This window comes from Falco peregrinus, chromosome 11, assembly GCF_023634155.1.
Source record: "Falco peregrinus isolate bFalPer1 chromosome 11, bFalPer1.pri, whole genome shotgun sequence".
Taxonomy (NCBI): domain Eukaryota; kingdom Metazoa; phylum Chordata; class Aves; order Falconiformes; family Falconidae; genus Falco; species Falco peregrinus.
Genome location: NC_073731.1, coordinates 7,556,156 through 7,579,044, shown reverse-complemented (window position 1 = coordinate 7,579,044; position 22,889 = coordinate 7,556,156). Strand labels below are relative to the sequence as shown.

Below are 22,889 nucleotides of genomic sequence, written 5' to 3'. Positions count from 1 at the left end.
CATCTGAGAAGTTATCAAGGAAACAGGGCTTAGATATGCTCTCCTTCCTGGGAACGTAGCTTTACAAAATCATGTTGAGTCTCCTTTACAGCAAAGCGTACTGAAATTCTCTTCTAACAGTATCTCTCTACCAGTACACGACTCAAATGCCCATTGAAGCAGAAAGATGTAAAATACCCAATTATTTTGTAAGTTTCCTGATAGGACTATTACAAAATGGTTTTGTCATCAATAAATTTTGTTTTGTTTCAGTCAGCTATCAGAAGTCACTCATCTCCTGGGCGCAGGGTGAAGAGCCCCAAACCACAACCCAGCTTCTCACACACAACACCCCTCAGGGACTGGGCACACTTGGTGTAGAGGTTTTGCTCGGTGGAAAGAGCCGTCTGTGAGGAAGTTACCCAAGGGGCGGGAGGGAAAAGAGGTCTGGAGGCCTAGCGGCCCGGCAAAGGCGGCCGGGACAAGCAGGGCGCTCCCCCCGGCTGCTCCTGCCCCAGCCGCGCAGCGCCCCCACAGCCGCCTTCCCCTCGGGGAGGCCGCGGTCGCCATTCCCACCACCTCCTGGGGAAGCTGATGGCCCCCCCCGGGCCTGGCCGCTGCCTGCTCTCTCACAGCCGCCTCCCGAGCCACCCCAGCCAGCAGCGCCCGCCCGACAAGCACCAAGCGAGCCCCAGCACGCTCCGCCCGCCCCGAGGGGAGGAGGCGAGAGGCGCCCTTCAGCAGCCCGCCCCCGACTGGTGTTCCCGGGGCAGCTGGCGCCGCATTCGCCTTCCGAAACGCCAATCAGCGCTGACGCTCTTTCCGGTCGGCTGGCTCGCTTCGCCCAATCGGAGGGGGCGGCGGGCGGGACGCCTCATCCTCACCGAGGCAACGGGCGGGCGGGTGGTTCCGGGTGTGCGCGAGGCTGACGGCGGCGGAGGGTGAGTGCTTGGCGCCTGGTGCCGCCCTGCCCCGCCTTAGCCCGCCGCTCCCCGCCTCCCCCGGCCCGGCCTCTCGCACTTCCCCGCGCCCGCTTACCCCCGCGCCGGGGCTCCGCGGGCCGTTATGGGGCGTAACGGCCGCGCCGTGAGGCGGCCGTGCGGGCTCCAGCGGTCCGCGCGCCGCCGGCGGGGGCTCCTCTGGGTGACGTCACCCCGCCGCGGCGGCCCTACCTCCGGGGGGGGGGGGGGGGGCGATGACCCCGGGCGTCGCTATGGCGATGGTGGGGCCGGCCGCCGCCTGCCTGAGGCGGTAACGGGGCTGGGGGGCCGCGGCCCCTCCCGCCGTGCGGCCGCCCCGGCCTCCTCCGCCGGCAGCGCTGCAGGGCTGAGGCAGCGAGAGGCCGCCCGGGCCCCCCCAGGGGTCTCCGTGGGGCGGCGGCCGCTCTAGGCGAGTTTCTCCCCCCCCCCAATAAAAGTTTCTTTTCTACTTTTGCTCCGTGGCTGTCGGTTGCTCGTTCCCTGTCAGCTTCCCGGTTACCGCTGGTCTCTCAGGGCTGCCGGGGGCTCGGCTGCCCGCGGGCGCCGTGAGGCGCTTCCCTCTCGGCCTGCTGCTCCTCGGGCAGCCCCGCTCCAGCCTCTGACTGAAACACAGAGCTCCGTTCTGCCGGGGTGGGGACGGGGACGTCCCCGTGCCCCCCTCCCCCTCCCTGTGCCGCATCCGTGCCTGCTTTATGGAGCAGTTTGCTGTGCCTCGAGTGTCAGCAGGGCTTGGAGTTAGGGGGGAGCAGTGCCGGTCACCTCAGACTGAGGGAACAGCTGTAGTGGCCGTGCCAAGCACACTGGGAATGGCCAAGCAGCTCTTTCTACACTCGCATTAGTTATATTTTCTGAGTGCCTGTGTAGGATTCAGAGTTACTTTTTCAGGGCTGTGTTTTGAACTACTTTGATAAAAGCGTTGTGGTTCATGTTCTTCAGGAGTGGAACTGGGGTGTGTATTCCTCCACTGTTTCTGGGTCTGCACAGGTGTTCAGCAGTGAGCTGTGTAACAAGGAGGGATGAGGTCAGAAGTTTAAATGTGTGACGGCGAGGGAGGAGAACAGATAACTCCAACAAGACACTAGAGAGGGAAAGGTTGAGTCCAACGAGAGCTTACAAAGTGAAGCTGCGGGTTTGTGAATGAAATTTGAAAGGACTTGAAGAACAGTTTGAAGTGGAAGGGGTGTTATGAAATGAAGAAAATTATTCAGCTAGGTTGATTATACGTTGTTTGGTAAAAATAAGTGAATCCTCAGACCTGAGCATGTGCAAAAATCTAATTAGGGTTTTCAGTCTGGAGTTACGCTATTAGTCTTTAAGTGGCACCTGTATCTTCATTTTCAAAGCCAGTTTAACTAAGCATCACTATTGCTTTTACTATCACCACACTATTTCTTCCATTTCTGCAGGAGTATAGGTTCCTCACTTGCTCCTGTGTCATTTTGCTTAAGTCTTCATCATCCCCTTGTTTCTGTAATGACATTCTGTGTGGTGTGATAAGATGCAGCAACACAAGAGTTTGTAGGAAGCAGGCTGTGTTTCAGCTTACAGCCTGTACCCATGGCTGCCCAAACTTTCTTCATTATTATTAGAAAAAAGGATGTAAATGCAGTGATTAGGACTTTAATTTTACTCTGAAGTTTATACAGCAGACCATTACAATGGAATATAGTCCATAAATCTTTTTCTTTCTGTAGAGTCTCTGTATTTGTAGTGGTCTTTATTTTGTATAAATACATATATTTATAGCTATAACAACAAGTTCATATTTAATTTTAAAATGCAAATTTATAAATATGTTAAGATACTGATACACATTTAGCATCTAAGAAACAATGAGTGGAAATAAATAACTTCCTAGAAAGCTATGATAATTTTCTTTATTGAAAAGATGATTGTGGTAAACCAACAACTTTGTCTGTTCTGCACCAGTGCTGAATCTTGCTAAACAGCATTTACATTGTCTTGGTTGTTTAAATGGAGTGGTATTTAATTACTGGAATAAGCCATATAGCATTTGCAAAATCTGTGGTTCAAATCCTATGTATTAAACCTCTCATTTTTTTAAATTCTATTTGCTTTCTAGTATTCCTAGGTTACAAATAGTCCCTTTCAATGTGGTAGGAGTGAAAGACATATTGGACTGTCTTAATATGTTATAGAGGTCTTCTCTGTTCGTGCAGTAACACTGTATGTTTTTTCATTTCCTGAATTAATTCAACTTGTAGAATATCTGGTTTTAATTTTACCTGCTGAACTAGAGAAACAGTATTTTGTCAGGATTTTAGGCTGTGGATAAGAGGAACAGTAAATACAGTGAATTTCTTTTGTGACTCCTGAAAAATACATTGTTCTGTACTTGTGAGCTTTTTTTGGTTTGTATATTAGAAAATACTGACAGTTTTTCCATTAACTGTCTGTAAATGTTAAATCAGATTAACATTTTAAAGGTTAAGATCAAAACCAAATAGGGTTACTAAATTATCTGAGATTAACTTAAGCATGTTGTGGTTCACTAATAATCCTTAGGCTTGTCTAGGCAAACTTTCACTGTTTTAGGTTTATTTGGCATTTTTTTAGAAATACTTTGCCATGAAAAAAAGTTAGTGTCTTTCCATCCCTCCCTCCCTCCCCCCCCCCCCCCCCGCAAATTATTGGAGAATAATAAGATTAAGGAATGAAAAAGTATGGAAGAGTAGAGCAAAAGCAAGGAAAAGGTACAGCATTTTTAAGTGTTACTCACATGCCATGATTCTCTAGAGCACATGTTCATAAATTCTTGTATGACTATTGAATTCGTGTTAATGCATGGTTTCTATATCCCCTATGTGGAATGTAGACACAAAATCACACAGGCAGATGCCCTCATGTGATTTGAGGATAGGGGATTCTCTTGTGCAACCACATATACAATATTTCAGCTTTTGCCAGCATTGCTACAGTGCTGCTTAGGACTTTCCACACAAGCAGGGGACGACACTTCTAAGAAGTAAAGATTGTGGCTATGGAGGATTATCACATTAAAAACTAGTTAAGCGTGATGGGTGGAGAATAAGTTGTACTGTTGAATAAAAGGAGACCATGGGAAGCAGCTTTCTCTTAGTCATGGGCAAGCTTTATATCAATAATTCCCTACAATGTCTGGAAAGATCATTAGGTTCAAGTTAAGTTGTAACGAAAAGGCTGCTTTCAACTTGCAACATGGACTTTGATTATTTTAAGTCTCGTTAATACTGGTAGCTAGGGAAGAGGCAGGACTTAGAAGCTTATTTCAAGAGGCATACTCACCTTGTTGCAAACCTCTCTTCCAATGTTTCTTTCTGAAGTTATTTGTATGAAATTTATTTCTTGAAATCAGTATCTAATGTATGCATGTGATCTGATTTTAGGATGATTCTTCTCCAGAGTTTATTTTTGAATGGAAAGGTGCTCTTTTCCAGTAGAAGATGGTGATCCTAATGTATGATCATGGAGAAGGGGATAAGTTCAGTAGAAGTGTTACCTTCCAAATCGTCTCAGGTTACAGCTGTAAAAGTGGTGGTCAAAGAGCCCGAAACAAAGCAAACCCAAAGAGGGAAACGAGTGGGATTTGTGCTTGTCCATGCAGGTAAGCTGCAGAAGCATAACAGCCGGAATGGAAATAGTGCATATACAAACTAAATATCCACTCAAATTTTGTATTGACTTTGGACTACTAGTATGTTAATGAAGTGATATTAACTTTGGGTGTAAATCTGGGAGTGAAGAGTTTGATTGGAAGTTGCATTGGCTGGAGGATCTTGAAAACTGTTAATAAAAATGTATGGCTTTGGGTGTTCTGAATGTTTTTTTAATTTTTCTTCTTGACAAAGAAAACCCCAAACAAAATCCCTAAATTTAAATGGTTATAAAATGTCAAATTATGCAGTTATCTGCTAAACTTGGGAAACCTACAGAATGTGAGAGATCTTTCAGTCTATTTCTTTATACTATATAGGATCAAACATAGCTGTTTCATTACTGACTTTTCTTATATATACATATATATATACACATATATGTATATATATAAAAGCTGATTCTTATTTAACTTGTCCATAAGTGCAGTCTAGTTAAGGCTTTTTGAAACCTCCTTAGGTCATTTGTTGCAGAACTTGGTTTTTTTTTTTACCATTTTGAAAGTTTGCCTCCAAGTCTAATGTTTTTTTATCTTGCTTGTATTTAAGAGAATTACTGTTTATTTTTTCCACATGTAATGAAGAGGTCATCTACTCAGATGTGATACAAAAATGATGTTATGTGTGTCTTGCTCAATTTTTTTTCTGATAGGTTCTTTCATAAATACTATTAATCTTGAAAATATTAGCGATGCTTGTATCTGGCTGTGTATTTGTTATAGCATATGTATGATGACATGAGGTGAAATTGAGCAGGAGTAGCCTGGTGACACCTAAAATACTTGAAAAACCGACATGCTACTTGGTTTATAAAATCCTTAAAGGTAAAAAAACCTAAAAACCTCAAAGAAATTATTCTGGGTTGATGTTTGATGACTCTGGTATATATTTTAAGAGCAAATAGAATTGTTCAATATATTGTCCTTTACTGGGTTACTTTGTTTAAAATTCTTCTTTTTCTTTTGCTAGTACTGTTAGAACTTACTTTATTAGAGTTTCTCAAAGCTAACATTTCTAAAGGTGAGGAAAGGAAAGCTGAGATAAATATAAACATATTTTTAAAGTTCAAAGTACGCAAAACCAGAAGAAATGGAATTTAAATATTGGTGTGCTAGTCTTGTCTGTTATTTTTCTGATGCTGCATTTAGTCAAATAGCAGGCGTTTGTAAATTTTTCAGGTATTGAAGCAGGGCACAGTGGGTGCAAAACAGGGCAGAATAAAGACTGAAAATGAGAAAAAGATGAAAAAAAAATATATGATTGTTGTTATTTTAAGGAACTCTTTTGCTTCTGAAGTCAGAGTAATGAGCTCTAAAAATGTAGCGTAAACATGAGAAGATGAGCAGAATGGTAACTGCAAACTTGCAAATCAGTGGTCAAAAGGAAATTGCAGTTTGACTTAAACCTGAGTTTTTTGCCCAATAATGGACAATAAATAAAAAAGCTATGCTGGAAGTCCTCCAAGAATGAGCAAAAAGCGAGTCTCTTGGACAGTGTTTATAGAAAGAGATTGCATGATGCTGAGACTTACAGCTGTGTGCTTCTGCATATATGCTCTGTATCCTATATTTTACTGAATGGATTTGAATCAACGTTGGAATGCATAAAATTGTTAAACACTGATACAAAAAGGAAATGCCAATGTAATCCAGATTAAGGAAGGCTGTATCTGCCTCTGTCTTAATTATGCGAACCAAAAGCTACAGTTTGGCAGGTAGTGTAATATCTTCTCCTTTTGCCTTAATTGTAGGTGCAGGTTATCATTCCGAATCCAAAGCTAAAGAATACAAGCATGTGTGCAAAAGAGCCTGTCAGAAGGTATGTCTTACCAGCTGTACGGTCTTGTAGTGGGTATACAAGAAACGTATTCGGTAGCACTGTCCCTTCAGTGTGAATGGCCTTGTCTGCGTTGACTACTCAGACTGTATGTGTTTCTAGAGAGAAAATGGAGCGGTAACAGTTAATATGATACAGAGTCAGTGCAGCAACATTCCCATCAGTGGTGGCAAACAGCAGACACCAAAGGAACAGGGTGGCAAAAAGAGAAGGTTATGGTGGTACCTACACTGAGTATTCCTTCAGCTTCATGCACTGTTTCCGAGGCTCTGGGGTTGCTGGTGCCAAGCACATTTCATCAATGTCCGCTGTTTTTGGAATTTATTTAAACTAGCATCCAGATTGTTCTGTGAATGCAGGGATTTCTAGAATTCTTTTCTTCTTGATTTAACTTAATAGGAGGGGAGGTAGAAACAGGAAAAAGAAAAGAAAAAAATTAAAACTCTCTTCCCAAAGCTGGAAAAGGAGAAATGGCAAGATTTTTCCATTGAAATTACTATTTTTTTATCTCCTCCAAGATCTTAGCTTTGTAACTGGCAAGTCCTGTCTGCTGAGTGTTGAATGAGAAGCTGAAAGACCTGTCTCCAAAATTTCTAATGCCTTATGCTTTCTCCAGGGAGAAGGAGCTGGGGAGCTTGGCAGGCTTTTTACAAGTCTTAGAGCTGGCCTCTGACAACTATCACTTCATCTTACAGTTCTGTTGCTCAATCCTAATACTGATCTAATTTTGTAATGAGAAGCCTCAAAAATCATCCAAATTTAACACTAGCTTCATTAAAGTTGTGCATTAACCCTGATGATATTGTTTTCCAGCTAATTATGTGTGAAAAAATGTTGTTTGTCATAGAATCTTAAGTAATTTGACACTCCTTATGGTTCCTTAAGGTAGGTAGCCATCATAAACAACTTCCATGAAGAACAAACAGTTGCAGGTTTGTCTTGCAACTAAAGATGCAGCCAGTTGTTTTCTTGGGTTCCCTGAGAGAACTTGAGTGTGGGGTCTTGTCCAGTATAGATCTAAGAAATAATAAGCTCCAGAAGTTCATTTCTGTGTGCGTATATAATTTGACGATAACATTCTCTTATTTGATTTGATTTTGTGTGTTTGCATTCAGATGAGGTTGTAGATTCTGTTGAATTTCATGACAGTTGCATGAATATATGGTACTAGGGATTTTTGTTGAATCTTGGAAGGAAATTAGAAACTTCTGGACTGAAACATTACGTGTTTGAAGACACCAGATATAAGAATTTATTTTGCTATAAATTTGATCACACAGTAATTGCTACTAAATGCAGTGTTGAAATGTTGGAGTAGTAAAATCATGCATTCAGATCTGCCCTTGCAAGGTACATACTGACTATTTCTAGTGCTTCTTACTTTTATGCCCTCTTACATCGTAAACTAACTTTGTGAAGATTTTGTTTTGTACAGGACTAGGAAAATGTAGGCCTTAGTCACAGAATATTAGAATTTCCTAATCATCAACTAAAAATTCTGTTTTACAGGCAATTGAAAAGCTACAGGCTGGTGCTCTTGCAACAGATGCAGTGACTGCAGCACTTATAGAATTAGAGGTATGATTTCTGACTAGTAGTAAATGTCTCTCAGGTAGATTGCCAGATTTTTCTGTAGGAAGGTATTAATTCAAACGGAAAATTACTGAGATTTGCATTTCTGTGGTACACTAATTTTATCTTTTGCTTTTCCACTGTATTTTGGAGTAAATTTATTTAAAGACTTTCTAAAGATGCAAACTGAATAGAAGTTGTCTAGTTGGTGCAGTTTGGTTGTCATCTTAGGTATGCCTTATCAGATAGTCTTTACAGTCATTAAAGGCTTATTGAACACTTTGTAGGGAACTTTATTTCTGACTTACTGAGCTACCGGCAGACTGGCTCTGCTTCTTAGGTAGGGAAAAACATCATGCTACTGGTCACATACCTTAACTATAAATTCTAGGGTAACTCCTCATTCCTTTTCTTTTTCTTTAATGTTTCACACTGAATTATGCTTCATTTCTTGAAATTATGATCCAAAGAATTTAATGTAGTTAGTCTGTAGTAGTTCTATTAACACTGTCATGTAGTAATTATATTGAGGTAACTGTCTCTGAGTCTGCCTTCTTGGGTTGTGTTATTCATAACTTTTTCAGTTCTTCAGGGTAATTCTACAGAAACAATGCATAAATTTAATGCTGCTTGTCTCTCCATCCAATTAAAGTACTCTGTGAAAATGAAGGAGGAATTTTATGTTCTTATTTGTCCCACAGCATACTTTTGCTATGTGCTTAAATGAATGCACTTCCCAAAGGCTTTTTTCTTACATTTTTTACTTTGTGCGTGTATCATCTCTGACAGTATAAGAGACTAGAAGCAAGCTGTTCAGAGAAATGTGACTTCAGTGCAAGATAATCCTTTTTTCTGATTTTTATGACAAAATACGTGTAGAAGAATAGGACAAGTAATGCTTTTATTACAAAATGGTTCTAGTTAATTAAGATAGACAGTCTTGATAATGATTAAGAGGTGAGCACCTGTTTGTGAGGTTTTTGGAGGAGTGTCGTTTTGGAGTGGTGAGATTTTTATAGCATCAGACTTTAGTGAAGGGTCCCTATGAAGTAATGTAGAAGGAGGTAAAGCTAAAAGAATTTCTGGGATATAAATGAGGCAGTTTGGTTATTGTCCCAGCTCTACCCAACCTTCATGGCAGTAATGATCGAAACAAGTATTCCTCTTCTCCTGTAAGGAGTAATTGCTTCTTTCTCTCCAATTTTATTCGTGAAGAAGGAAGGCAAGGTAAATGTTGTGCTGTAAAAATAATTTCCTGGGTTTGGAGTTTATGCTATTACTCTTAGAGGATTAGCAATTAATTTGTCTACACATAAGTTGGGAAAGTGTTAACATACCTGACAGGGTTAGTGTAAGGCAGGCAGCACATACTTTAATATGTGGTGGACATGCTGACTGGGAGCCAGGACTTCAGTCATAGTTTTAACTTGGCAAGCTTCTTGGCTTTAAACAGTACTTTTGGTGTCTCCACTGAGCTGTTCAAATATGCTTTCATGTGTTATCTTACACATTAGAATATAGGTTGGTGAAAACGAAAGGTATCTCTCTAACGGGGTTATTTATGATGCACTTCCGTAAGCTAGCTGAGGCTGCTGTTACTCAACAAGATTGTTTGTGTGTCAGTTTCCTCCTCAGGGGGTGGAGTGGGGGGGAAATCCACTTAGTGTTGTGATTTTTATCATGTTCCTGAGCTACACTGAAGAAATGTTTTAAGAAGCTTTACAGTTATATATCTCTTTGCAGCTGTGCCTAGGGTATACATTTTACCTGTTTTTGTTATCCCTAAGAGACTTTTCTTCTTTTACTTTAGTAGATTTAAACACTCTGAAGTGACATCTGTGTAAGAAGTTACAGTTCTAAGATGAAATTAAAACATTTTAATGAAATTACTCCAATCAGAAACCTTTTTTTCCTCATGTCTTGCTAGTATTGTGGTGATGCCTGCCATCATTTTGCTTCCAGGTTTTATAATTCTCTTAGGTAGTATTTTTATGTATACTGATGCAAAAAACCTAATTTTTTCCATTTTTCCAGTTTCTAAGTTAAATATTATTTTGTTCAGGTTGTACTGTTGCCATTAATGTAATTATTAGCTTTCATTTATTCATTAAGTGATTTATTTAACCTCTTAATTGTGGGTTGTTCTCTCTGTTACTGGTATAAAGTATATTGGGCTTGGGATTTGGGCTTCTTTTAAATTAAAGTATATAGCTATGCAGTTACATTAAGGGAAAAATATCAAAGGTACACTCAGAAAATGGTGTAGTTTGCAGCAGCAGTTTTTTGAATCTGGTATGCGAAATTCCTGTCTGTCAGCTTTCAAAATGTTGAAAGGTTTGTATCTACTCATATGTCATACTGAACACCACCTACAGACATCTGTGAATTCTGGAGCTGCATTTTCTGTTTTAATCCTGATGTTTTTCTATGTAAAATAGAAACTGCATGTGGCAAATCAACAAACCAAACAGCATAGTTTTTCTCATAAATAACAAAATTTTATGAGTAAAAAAGTAGGTTTGTATGTTGACTGTCTCTAGTGAGCTATCACTGTTTTGTTTATGCAGGAAAAAATAGTGACTTTACAAAAAGCACTGCAGCGTTTTGGGTTGGCAGATACATAGTGAAAATCTGATAAAAAAAATATTTGTTTACATGTGTCAGTAATACAGATTAAGATACAGAACAACCAAAGTTTGTATAACGTGATAACAGATTCCTTTGTATTTTACACTGTAACTTCTTGGTAGAACACAGTGCTGTGAGTTTATCAGAAATAATCACTTTTACAGTTCTCTAGGACTTCTAATGCTGTGTTCAAAAAATCTATAGTCTTTGCATGGCACAAATATCTTTTTGTGGTAGTGTCACAAAAGATGAGTATTTTTTTTTTCTTAGTTCCGCTCAATTACACAACTCCTATTAGACAGAATTTCAGCTAATCCAAGAGGCATTACTTCAAAGACTTCTTGAGGCACAAGACTTGCTCTTGATCTTTTATGAGCAAGCTGACAGTTTGCTTGTGGTATGCTTTCTGGTTTTTCTTTTATTTTTGCAGGCTCTAAATGGAGAAAGAGCAGCCTTTCTGTATTGGACTATATGAATCTCAAGTGGAAATAGTGTTCTGTGATTAAGATGGTAATGATAATAGCTAATTAGAGAAAAGGTAGATCTCTTTTGCAAAGTAGCAAGAGCAGCTGACACAGAACACTGTTAAAATAAGTGTGCTGGTCTTTGTAAGCATCGGCAGTATTTGATAAGTTGATTAAAGGCAGTTACGTTTTCCAGTTTGTGAATGCTGTCATGGCAGAGAAACAAATGAACGTGTTACTTTTTTCAGCTCTTGGTAATAGTATGGGTCTGGACAAGGTGCTTCATAAGACTCATCATGTAAACTGCATGCTTCTACAAAGACATTATTGCAGTACCATTTCTTTTTGTACTCTTGCTATCAGCCACCATATGAAGTCTGAGTTTCTTCTGAAACACAAAGGGATTTGGGCAGCTTTTCTGGGGGGAGGAGGAGGAGGTCCTGTTGCAGTTTCCAGCAAAACCACATGCTGGTAGCATTTATGGCTGTGTGAGAACAATGTGCAATTTCAAGCTTTTCTTTGACTATAGAGCACTTTATAAAGTCTACTGTTCAGATGCAGGTACTGGAGGCAAGGGTATAAGTTTGTTGTAAAGAATGATGAAGATTTCAAACTTACAAGATTTTAGTCTAAGTGTATTAATACTGTGTGTAGATCACTTGTTTCTTTAATCTGACTTCAGTAGAATGTACTTTATGAGCATCATTTAAATTGGAAATCAGTATGATTGTTGGGGAAGCGGATGTCACATTTTGAGTTTCAATCTCCTTGCTACTGAAATTGCTCAAACGACTTCACTTTTGTGAAGTTGTTGTTATTGTTGTTCATCAATGCAAAGGGTATTTTGAATCTTTTGCTATACTCAAGCAGTGGATTTCTGTGGCTGTCAGCAAAATTTTGCAGTGAAAGAACTTGTTTCTTGTTGAATTGGTTTTTCTTTGCTTTTATCAGTTATATAGTAATTAAGATTTTTGAGTATACAATCTTCGTCCCAAGGACTTATCTTTAAAGATGAAAGCACAGTGCTAGCAGCCTTGTTGTATTAAGGCAGTCACCATACATGAACTTTTAATGGGTAATGAACTGGAAGTTGTTAATTCTAGTTAAAAGCAATACTATGATGTTTTGCAGCAGAGTGGCTAACAGTAATCTGTGACAAAAGTGTTCTTTGAAAACATTTTAGCTTGTGCAATTGAAAGGGACGTGACTCATCCTTGTAGACTTTTACTTCTTGCCACTAAATTCCCACAGAAAAATAAACTTCAAAATTACATTATGTAGTAGACTTTGAATCCCTCTTAAAAGTTGCAAATAAACCATGGCCAAAACTGTATTGAAGATGGATGGAATGTTCTTTAATGCATATTGAAAATAGAGTATTGTAACTGTTTGCCTCGATGTAATTCAGGACCATTGGTGTTATAGTGTTGAATAATTTCTTCAAGCATTCCAACTTTGACCGCAGCTAGAAACTTCAGCATGACTGTGTCTGCTGCCAAAACATTTGTAAATACATCTTGAAGTTAAAAGGATTCTAAAAATAAAACTGATACCCTTGGTAGCTTGAGAGTTTTTACAAGATGGATAACAGGAAAATGAAACTCTTGTTTCACATCTTAAAGCATTGTACTATCTTCTTCACTACAGGTTTACTAAGTTAGCTATACTTCAGTGGTGGAGTAATTGCCAGGTAGTGTAGTATTTTTCACATAATTGAAAGCTTATGTTTTGTTAGAATGTTTTCAATAGCCATTTGTTTATCTTTTTCCTCTTCCTTTTACTTTCCTGTGCTAGAAGGGCTTGGTGTTAACATGCAGAGCTCATGTTTGGTTTAATTCATTGTCTTTTTTCAGTGTCTTTAGAAATACAAAGGCTGATCTCTGCTTGTCTTTTTAAGTAAAAGTATATTCCTGAAGATACCTTTTGTATTATAAACTTTTTCCTCCTTGGATACATGCTTTGATTGGGTTCTTCCCCCTCCTATGGTAGTCATATGGTTATTGCGGTACTGCATTTTTCTGTCTGAGGGTATGAAGAGAGTGCTTCGGTTAGTTCAGTTTATGTTCTTTCCCCTTTGAAGGCATGCATGCTTCTATTTTAATAAAGTTTCTGCATTCCTTGAAGGTTTTGAGTTTTCATTTCAAAATACACCTTATGAAAATTAAGTGGTATTCTTCCATTTGTATATCAGAGTCTTGAAATCTTTTGGTCAGACTTTGCAGAGATTGTTTTCAAGAAAGAGATGTATTTGTGTGGTGTATTTCATGTCCTTGCCTATTTGTAGAAGTAGGTGTGAATTTCTGTTTCCATTTTTTGTAAAGGTTTTTCCCTGTCTTATTTTAAAGGCTTTATATCTCATCTCTGAGACACTCAGGTAGGTATCAAAAATTCCATGTACTCGCACCCAGTTCCTGTGCTGTCTAAAGCTGTTATCAGATCACCTTTCAGAGCTGTGAAGTTAGAGTATACCATCTTCTGGGCAATTCTGAGACCATCTTCTTAATTGAGTGCAGTCTGATTTTAAAGCTAAGTAAAACTCTACAGAGGTTTTGAACAGGCGCTTGGATTTTGGTCTTTATTTCTTTTTACTGGACAAGTTACTCATGTTGTGACTGATTGTACTGGTAAGATTCCTTCTGAGTCCTGAAATGAAAGAGTTATGCCGCCAAATATGCATCTACCATCTTGTTGGTTTAGAATTCTTATTTGTCTAACATTCTGTAGTAGTCTCATAAATACTCTGTAGGGAGAAACAAGTGGCATTCCCTTTGCTTTGAGATCCTTTGAATAAGTTGTCTCTTGGAGTGCCAGTGAAGGTGCCTTGATGTGCCAGAGAAAGTGCTATGCTAAAGCATCAAGCACATCTAGATTTTTAGAAATAAAGTGAGCTAGTGCCACTCTGTATCCTGTATTTTTTTCCCTACTCTTTTTTGATTATTATGTTTATCAGATGGTGGGGAGCTTTGTGTCTTCACTGCAGAAGGATTCTGGACAGTGTTACTAGGGCTTCTGTTCTGATGGGTCCTTCTTACTTCCTTTATTTGGCTATGACATCTGCTTTTAAGATAACGGCTATATTTGCTTTGTGGCAGTGAAAAATCTGTAGAGCATGAAATTCTTCCTCTTTGCTAATGCTTTTGAGTATAATAGACTGAGTGAACGTTTTTGGAACAGAATATTAGAAATTTGTCTCCAGTCTTGCAGGTCTACGCACTCTGATTACCCATGGGCAAGGAACTTGGACAGCACTAGGAGCAGGCATTGTTCATCCTAATGCATTCCTGTTTTTACTTTGTCCTCCAAGTACCTTTCACCATTCATGTTCACATTCCTTCTATCACTTTTCTGCTCCTTTTGTTCTAAACTTCACTGACTTAATTTTCTTCATACTTGTAGAGCCTGGGGAGCAATGAAGTTGGTTAAGCCAGCGGCTGTGCTACAGTCTTCTACTTTTTCAAGGCTGTCATCTTGGTAGCCTTTTTCAATCATATTCCTGCCTCCTCACCCACTTCTAGGGAAAGATACTCCCTGTGCACTAAACTGCAAATGTTTTATTAACCTAAAATCTTTTCAGATTTACTTACTTGCTGTGAAACATACCTATCAAAATGAACACCACAATGAATATAAACAGTGAATTTGAAGATCTGTTGTGGTATAGGATAAAAGAGGATGGGATAAAATGGGATAAAAATCTTGTGCTACTTCTTGGATGCAGAAGGAAAAAGCAGAAAGTAAAGAATAGTTATAAGGTGAACATGGAAAGATTAGGCTGTTTCATGACTATGTATTAATCATGTGTTACGTATTCATAATTTTCAGGAAGATACTGATTTGGGGACTCAAACACTAAGAACACTTTAAATATCTCTGTAAATTAGAATCAACATCTTGCAAAACAGGTTTAGAATTCACTCACTACTTGCTCATTTGCAAGTTAACAAAAGCTGACTTGCATCACATTTATTTTTCATTTCTGTGTGCTCTCTTTCTTTTGTTTCCTTGTATTCATTACAAAGCAGTATGTACAAAAAAGAATCAGTTAACATTTAAGACAGAACTTTGAGCTATTTCCACTAGATTTGTTTCTGATTCAGCTTTTGTTACATGTACTGTAAAGGTATGACCATTGAATTTCATTGGTGTGTTGACATGTGGTCTAGACAACATTTTGTTGCATCAGGTTGTTATGCAGTGGTAATAAAAACAGATATGAAGCTTTGAAAGTATGCAGCGTCTCTGAAATTTTGCTGTTTGGCTGTTCTGGGCTGTTTCTTTGTCTTGTCTTCGTTTTGTGTTTGCATCTAGAAAGAGGGGATTATACTGAGTTGGCAGTGAGAATCCTGAACTGTGCTACTTTAAAATGGTGTGTTTTTAAAGTCCTGAGGATGCTCTGATGAAATGGGAGGGGCAAAAATGTGTGGTTTTAATTCTGGCATGCAAAACTTCTTAAGAACCTTGAGTTTGCAAAATGCTACAGAGGGTGCTAATAAAGGAGGACTTAGGCTTATAATCAGCTTATTAAATGTTGTTCCATACTTTCTATGAAATAAGTCTTGGTTTTTATTCAAGAAGCTTCCAGGCTGCAGTAATGACTGTCCTTCAGATAATGCTCAAATAGAAATTTTACGAAGTGAATTGTTAACTGATGCCAGTTCTTTATTTCTGCATGCATAGCTGCAGTTGTAGGCTTAGAATGTTAAGGAAAGGTACGGTTCTGCTTTGCTGCTGTGTCATACTTCGAGTTTAAAAGGTCCACTGTGGTCTGTGCAGCAGTTATTAGATGTTACTTAAATGTTACTTGATGGGTTAGGGACCAAATGAAGTGTGCATTTTGGGGGAGGGACAGAGGGATTTTTCACTCGTGTTGTAAGGCTTTTGCTTGCATATAAATGATTAGCTTAAATTGTTGGGTGATTGGTTTTTGTATTAGCGCATTATTACACTTGAGTTATATCATGTTCTGTAGAGAATGTAAGGTATCCATTACAGTAATTTGGGATGCCCTGTTCAAATTGCTGTTGTTTTTGGTGTGGAAGGTTAAATTACTAGAATAAGAAAGTGCACTGCAAGATCAGTGGCATCAGATCAGTTACATAAAGGTGTTGATCTAGTCTTTTATGGATGTGCCCTTACAGTGTTTTGTTCTTATTTTTAGGATTCTCCTTTTACAAATGCAGGATTGGGGTCTAACCTAAACCTTCTGGGTGAGATAGAATGTGATGCCAGTATAATGGATGGAAAGTCATTAAATTTTGGAGCAGTTGGAGCACTGAGTGGTATGTTAACTATGTATTTCATTGCTAGCTACTGATCTAAGCACAAAGATCAATGTTGTTCTTTTTTGGAGGGAGGGAGGACATTGTACATACTGCTTTATTTAAATAAATTCTGCCCACTTTAAAAAATGGGGAGGCATTCCTGCTCCCTGAATTACTGTTTAGGTTTGTTTTGTGTAACATACTTTCTTATTAGTTCACTGTTAATCCTTTGATGCAGAACGATTGTGTGATGGTACTCTACAGTATTCACAGTGGGAGTGAGCCTTCTCAGATGAATTTGTAGAATAACTTTAAAATAAAATGAAATTATTAAAAAAATAATTTTACAAGCATTTAAATGCAGCTTTATGTTTGTTTTTGTTCTCTGTCTCCTCAGAGAACTTGCTGGTATATAACTCAATCATAAGGTCAGTTGATATTTTGATCTCTTAGGTTAAGTTGGTCAAGTTAGGATCCTGAGGGACCAAGGTTTCCTTTATAGTGTGCTAGCCTCCAGACCGAAGGCTTTCATGTATTCTTGAGAATGCGTGCATCTGCTCATCTATGAAGCTGTTTGCTTGGGACATAAAATTTCTGTATGCTGGAGATTTTTTTTTCATTATAATTTCTCTTGCATGATCAGTTACATTTGCATTTATTTTGTGTGTTACTGTTACAAGGTTACATGCATTTGCATGTGGGACTTACTTAATCTGAGAACTAATGTGCTGCCTTTTTTTTTTTTTGCCTTTTTTTTTTTTTTGGTAGCTCTAGCTTTCTGTACAAAACAAGTATAGGTATACAGTCCCAGATAGGGATTGTTGAGGTTTTGTGTTAAGTACATTGAACAGCCTTAACTGTTACTATTGAATAGCTTTTCTGACACCATTTCAAGCTTTGTTCTTTATCCTAGGATAGTTCTAATCTGTGGCAATAATTTCCTTATATAGATACAAACTGAAATAAATAATATAATTGTTTCAAGGCTTGTTTGTTAGAAAATGTATCCTTCCAGCCCTGGGGAAGGAGGGAGTGAGAGAAAGCTAAGCCTAAATCCTATAATCCCTGTGCTGACCACACAGGTTTGAATGAAAGCTCCTTTAATTTTGATAAATTAATGTTCACAAAATACCTTTGGCCTGTAGAATATCATGGATTAATTTGAGATCTGTGGTAGGAGGTCAGTCCTAATTTTTTAATATGATTCTTTCTTTAAAAAAAACAAAAGTGTGCGTGTGTGTTGATTTTTATTAGAAGGCTTTATTGCTACTATTAGAACATGGGAAGGAAAAACTGATAAAAGTTGTTGTTAAATTGAAACATAAGTTATCTCTTAATAACTTGGCAAAGCTTTGGAAATTGAAGGAAGCTGACTTCCATTGCTAAAATGAACACTACAATGCTATGTGGAAAAATATTTTAATGTCGTGTTCCCATTTTTTGCTAATTTTTCCTTTCAGGAATCAAGAACCCAGTTTCAGTTGCAAATAGATTGTTGTGTGAAGGGCAGAAGGGAAAACTCTCTGCTGGCAGAATTCCACCTTGGTAATTGCTTTGTTCTGCTTGACTTTACTTTGGTCTTTTGTCTCTCTGCATGCAATGTTTGAAGGCTATATCTTATCCCAAGAAGGCTGGTGCTGTTTCACATACCAGCGATAGTGTGCCTTTAAAAAGAAGATAAGCTTTGTTCTCTGATCTTGAAACATCTTGTGCACTTGATGATGCTGTGGGTAGAATGAAGTATTGTGAATAGATGGCACCATCATTTTGTGATAATTTCTGTCTGTGTGATTATTTCCAGTTACATCATACTGAATTCTTATGTTTGCTACTGTAGCATTTTGAAAAATCCTTGAATACATCAAGATTAAAATGAAATTCTACTGCCTTTGCCTCTGTCTACTTTTGAAAGAGGCAACGTAGTTTTTAACGAGTATATAAAAGAGTCCTACTTTCCTCCTTGTCTTTGTGGCTTTATTTTGTATCTATGGTGTGGAAACGTGCAGTGTTTAGTAACTTCCTGTTATTTTTGCCAAAATAGGAAATTATTTTAAAGATAGATTTAATAGCATCTACAGCAACAATTGAAATATGCACTCCTTTATTGAGACGGGTATAGTACTTAGATGGAAGAGGTGACTATTAAATGCATAACAACTTTAAATAATATTGCATCATTTTGGAAAGGATCTGGGAAATGAGTCAGAAACGATTGTTCTTAAAACCCTCGTATTTTCATTAGTGTCTTAAATTGACAAGTAGAGTACTTGAATGATTCATTCATATTAATTGACTGCTATGCTCAGTTATCGTACCTGTTGCAGAAATTTGGTGCCATTTGCTAACTAATGGACTACAGTATTTGCAGATGTATTAAACCAGCATTTATGTAGTTTAAAATACTTATGTTTAGATTCACAGATTTTACTTCCCAAGTTATTCTTACTCTATAAAATTAGCCAAATAGTATGTGGCTGGATGGTATAGTATTGTGATTTAACCAGGAAAAATGTGCTAGTTCAGTGTTCTGTCATGCTGCACAGGAAGCTCATAGGTCAGAAAAAGCCACCCTGAAACCAAACCATCGACAGGCAGATTTTGCATTTAAATTTATTTTCTTTAATGAAGAAACAGTAACGGTAGTTGGTGAGAGAACTTATTTTTTTCAGAGGAGCAGTTTACTAAGGAACAGGAATGTGAAGTTCAATTGCTGTTAGTAGCTGTTTTCTTGGGATGTCAGGAGAAAGTGGGGCTTGGCTGAGTTACATTAAAGAGAATGTCAAATGAGATGGGTTATTTTTGGTGTTCCAGAACTAGTACTGAAGTCAGCTACAGGACCAAGCACTTTTGATTTAGTTTTCTTTGTATCATCACAGTGTCTTCTTGAATTGTTGTAAGGAAGAGCATTTGGGCATTTTAGCATGTTTGCTGTAACTTCATGACCTCGTTATAATGCTGCTATTATTTTAAAAATAACTGAATGGAAAAGAAACTATGTTCTCTTGCCCTCGAAGAACAAGACTAAATTTTTCAAATACTCTGCAAGATCTTGGCTAATGGATGCTTTTAAAGACATGGGAGCTCAAACTCTTGAGGCAAGAGGTGAACTGCCTTCAGAGCCAAACACCTACAGTTTATTTTGCAAATGTTGTGGACCTGAGTTACCTAATACATATTTTAATTTCCTTTTCTCCTATTCTGGATTTTTAATGTACATTTAATTAGAGCAAATTAAGTTACCCTGGGAACAGTCTATAACAGCGGGATATATAATGGGTTGTGCTTTAGATTTGCTTTGGTTGGTGCTTCTGTACATACAGGGTATCCCAAGTTCAGAACGATAGAGCTCATGTTCAGTGTAGGTGGTGACTATTGACAATTTCATACCTTGCCTTTCTGGCAGGGTTTGGCATGATACATTATTGTTTTGGGACTGAAATATATTCCTGCACAAGCTGGGAACATGTATAGTCAGATGACAAGAGAGCAGCTGTATTTTGGTATTCCTACCAAGTGTTAGGATTTTAGTAACTGATTTTTATTTGTGAAGATCCACAAGTTCCGTCTTGTTTCTTATGGGCAAATAACGTATGGGGAGAATCTTATGCTTAGCCAAAGAACCTGTCTTGTTAAAGAAGCCTAGTGGTAGAGGCTGTTTCTATAGCATGATCAAAGCTAGCTTAATGTTTTCTGGTCAGAATGTTTAGCACGTGATCACATTAGAAAAATACAAGAGCTGAGAGATTAGTAGAAGTGGCATTATGGAGATTCTTGTCTGTAGAAGAACACATGGAAGCAGTTAGTTTGGCCTGTTAACCCCTTGTTCAGCACCTAATTTTATGGTGCCAATTCAAAACCAATTTAAAGTGGTACATTTCTAATTTTGAGTAGAAGAAATTCTAATGAGTGTGAATTATTTATTCTGAGATGGTAAGTTTGTTGGGAAGAAGTGATTAAGTGTCCTAACTGATGTACCCAATTTGCTATAAATTGCTCTGTAGAGTGTGTCATTCTGGATCAGTGTCTTGCTGTCAGAATCCCGCTATCCAAATTAAAACTTAGAAAACTTAAATCCCTGAATGTATGAGTTCATTTGTTGAAACTTCTAAGGTCTTTACATCTTTCTGCCATATTTTATTCAGCTCGATGTCAAGATGTTCTCTGCCTGTGTGTGCAGGAACAGAAAATACTGAACTTGTAAATTTTACATATTATGATATAAGATATTCCTATTCATTGTATAACTTTACAAAAGAAAGCACTGTTATAATTGCACTATTGCGTATTGGATGGATCTCTGGAAGTGGTCTTTTGTCACAGAATAATGGGTCAGATGTTTTGTAGTAATATGTTCGAAGGTTTTCTATTCCTTATGCCAAATCATTGACCTTCTTGAGGGAAAAGGGTTATTTACGTCTGTTTACTATTAAGCGTAGATATGAAAGAACTGCAGAATGGTACCAATACACCTAAATGTCTTTCTTAGAACTCCTTAGTACTACTGATATCTTAAGTTCATGTCTGTATCCATTTTTCAGTATTAATAGTAACCCACGTGGGAAAGAATCCTTTCTTAGGTTTTTGGTTTGTTTGTTCATTTACCTCTCCCCCCCCTTCGGGGATACAGGGATTTGTAATTGCTTCACAGTTTTACAGTACTGTAGGTAGGATATGTACGTTGTGTAACTTGCAGGGCAGTGCATAGTCAAGGAAGTGCCTAGAGTAAAGACTTGCACCACCTTTTATCTCTCTTCTGTATTTTTTCAGAATGATTTCTACTTCGTAACAGTGATTTCAGAGTGATTGCTGCATTTTTATAATAAATGTTACAAAGTGAGTTTGTTATATTTAGGTTCGCCTTGACTGTCTTTAATGGATCTAACCTCCTTCTGCCACTTCTGTTTAGCTTGGTGTTGCCTGTCTCCTACAGCTCATATTAAATGGTCCTGTTTGGAGCAAACAGCACCAGGATAACCATGTTCTTGGAGAGGATTTCCTGAAAAGACCATTTTTAGACACCTTTACTTGCATTTTCTGTTAATATGGTCTAGTTTGCCTGAAACTGGAAAGCACGTCCTAGCATTGGCTCCTTGTTGGGAGGATGTTTTCATCTTCTGCGTGTTCTGAGCCCGTAACAACTAGAGAGTACTCTTCCTTTGATATATTTGCAAGAAAGGTCTTTTTATCTTGTTTGTGCAGAACCAGCCTTCAGAGCAGCAGAGCACAAATGCATTCATCCTTTGGTTTCAGTTTTGTTCACGTCCCCCCTGCCCCCCCCCCTCCCCCCCCCCCCCCCCCGAAAGGCTTTTGAAACTTGGTGAGGTTTTGGCTGCTTTCTGTATCCCACTGGTTTTATTCCCTATTTTCCCAGTCCCCCAATAAATCAAGCTTGCTGCTACTTGTTTAGAGGTGGTTTTGTTTTTATGTCACCTTAAAAGTATTGCCCTGCTTATTCTTGCCTGGTACAGCTTTTCTACATGGCTACATGAATGATTCTCATGGCAACTAAAGCAGTTCCCTAGTGCCAGACTGCTGGTTCCCACCCTCTCGCCACCCTGTCATCTGTGGCTGGTACAATGGTGTGTGTGGCTCTGCAGAATCGGATTGCAGAACTTGCTTTTTGGGATGGTGTAAATACTTGTTTAGTCTTGGTTTAGATTACAGGTATTTGGCTACCTGCCGAGCTGAGTTCGTACTGCATGTCCTGTAGGACTCTCTTACTGACTAATTCTATATCAATTTATAGGAGATGCAGTATAGGTCGTACAGACAACAAAGCACTGAGATTGTGATTTTTAAATTTTTTTTTATAAACTGTGTATTTTAACTTTTCTATGATTGTGCGGTCCTTTCAAGACATCCGAACTGAAAAGTTTAAAAAAGGTGGAAGATCTCTGTGGTGTTATGAGGCCTCAATTAGATGTCTGCTTCAACCAATCTAACTATTCTTTGGGACCAGAACTAGAAAACGCTTCGTTTGTGCCCATCTTATAGGAAGGAAAGGAATGTAGGAATTAAGGACTCAAGTGAGCAAAGTAAAACTCACATTGCTTAAGTTTTGAGACTTTCTTGGGTGATTTTTTTGCACTTTTCATAAATACTAATGACTGTTTCTGTATTAAAAGTATTAAAAAGGCAATTGTGAATTTGCTTGTAAAATGCAGTGGTTTTGACTGATCTGTGCTATTCAAATTACCGTATATAAACCTCCTCATATTTGAGCTTGACACTTTTGCCACCGACCCTTCCTCTCTGGGTAAATTGTATTAGTGAACAGGAAGTGCTTACTTCCTGAGAATGTACTATTGATAGAAAACGTTTCTTTTAAAGACCAAGGCCGCCTTTTTTTTTAGTCAGTGGAGAATATTAATTAGTTAGGATTGGGTATGGTTTGCATTTCTCTTACATTAATGAAAGTGACAGGTTGTTTCTTGAGCACTAGCTTACCTGATAGGTTCTGCTTGAGTTCTCCCAAAGTACCCAGTAACTTACAGTATCTTGCAACATGAACAGTAT

At 38.5% G+C, this 22,889-nt stretch overlaps 1 protein-coding gene across 4 annotated transcripts in view; it reads left to right on the top strand.

Moving 5' to 3' along the window:
• Window positions 1-831: 831 nt before the first annotated feature.
• TASP1 (taspase 1) overlaps window positions 832-22,889 on the top strand; it is an 87,752-nt gene continuing 65,694 nt past the window's right edge. For all 4 annotated transcript variants that reach the window (XM_055816287.1, XM_055816285.1, XM_055816286.1 and 1 more), the window contains exons 1-6: window positions 832-920; window positions 4,346-4,563; window positions 6,363-6,430; window positions 7,958-8,026; window positions 16,271-16,391; window positions 17,834-17,918. In XM_055816287.1, coding sequence (XP_055672262.1) covers window positions 4,419-4,563; window positions 6,363-6,430; window positions 7,958-8,026; window positions 16,271-16,391; window positions 17,834-17,918 — 488 coding nt within the window. In that variant the 5' untranslated portion in view covers window positions 832-920; window positions 4,346-4,418. The remainder of the gene's footprint in view (window positions 921-4,345; window positions 4,564-6,362; window positions 6,431-7,957; window positions 8,027-16,270; window positions 16,392-17,833; window positions 17,919-22,889) is intronic.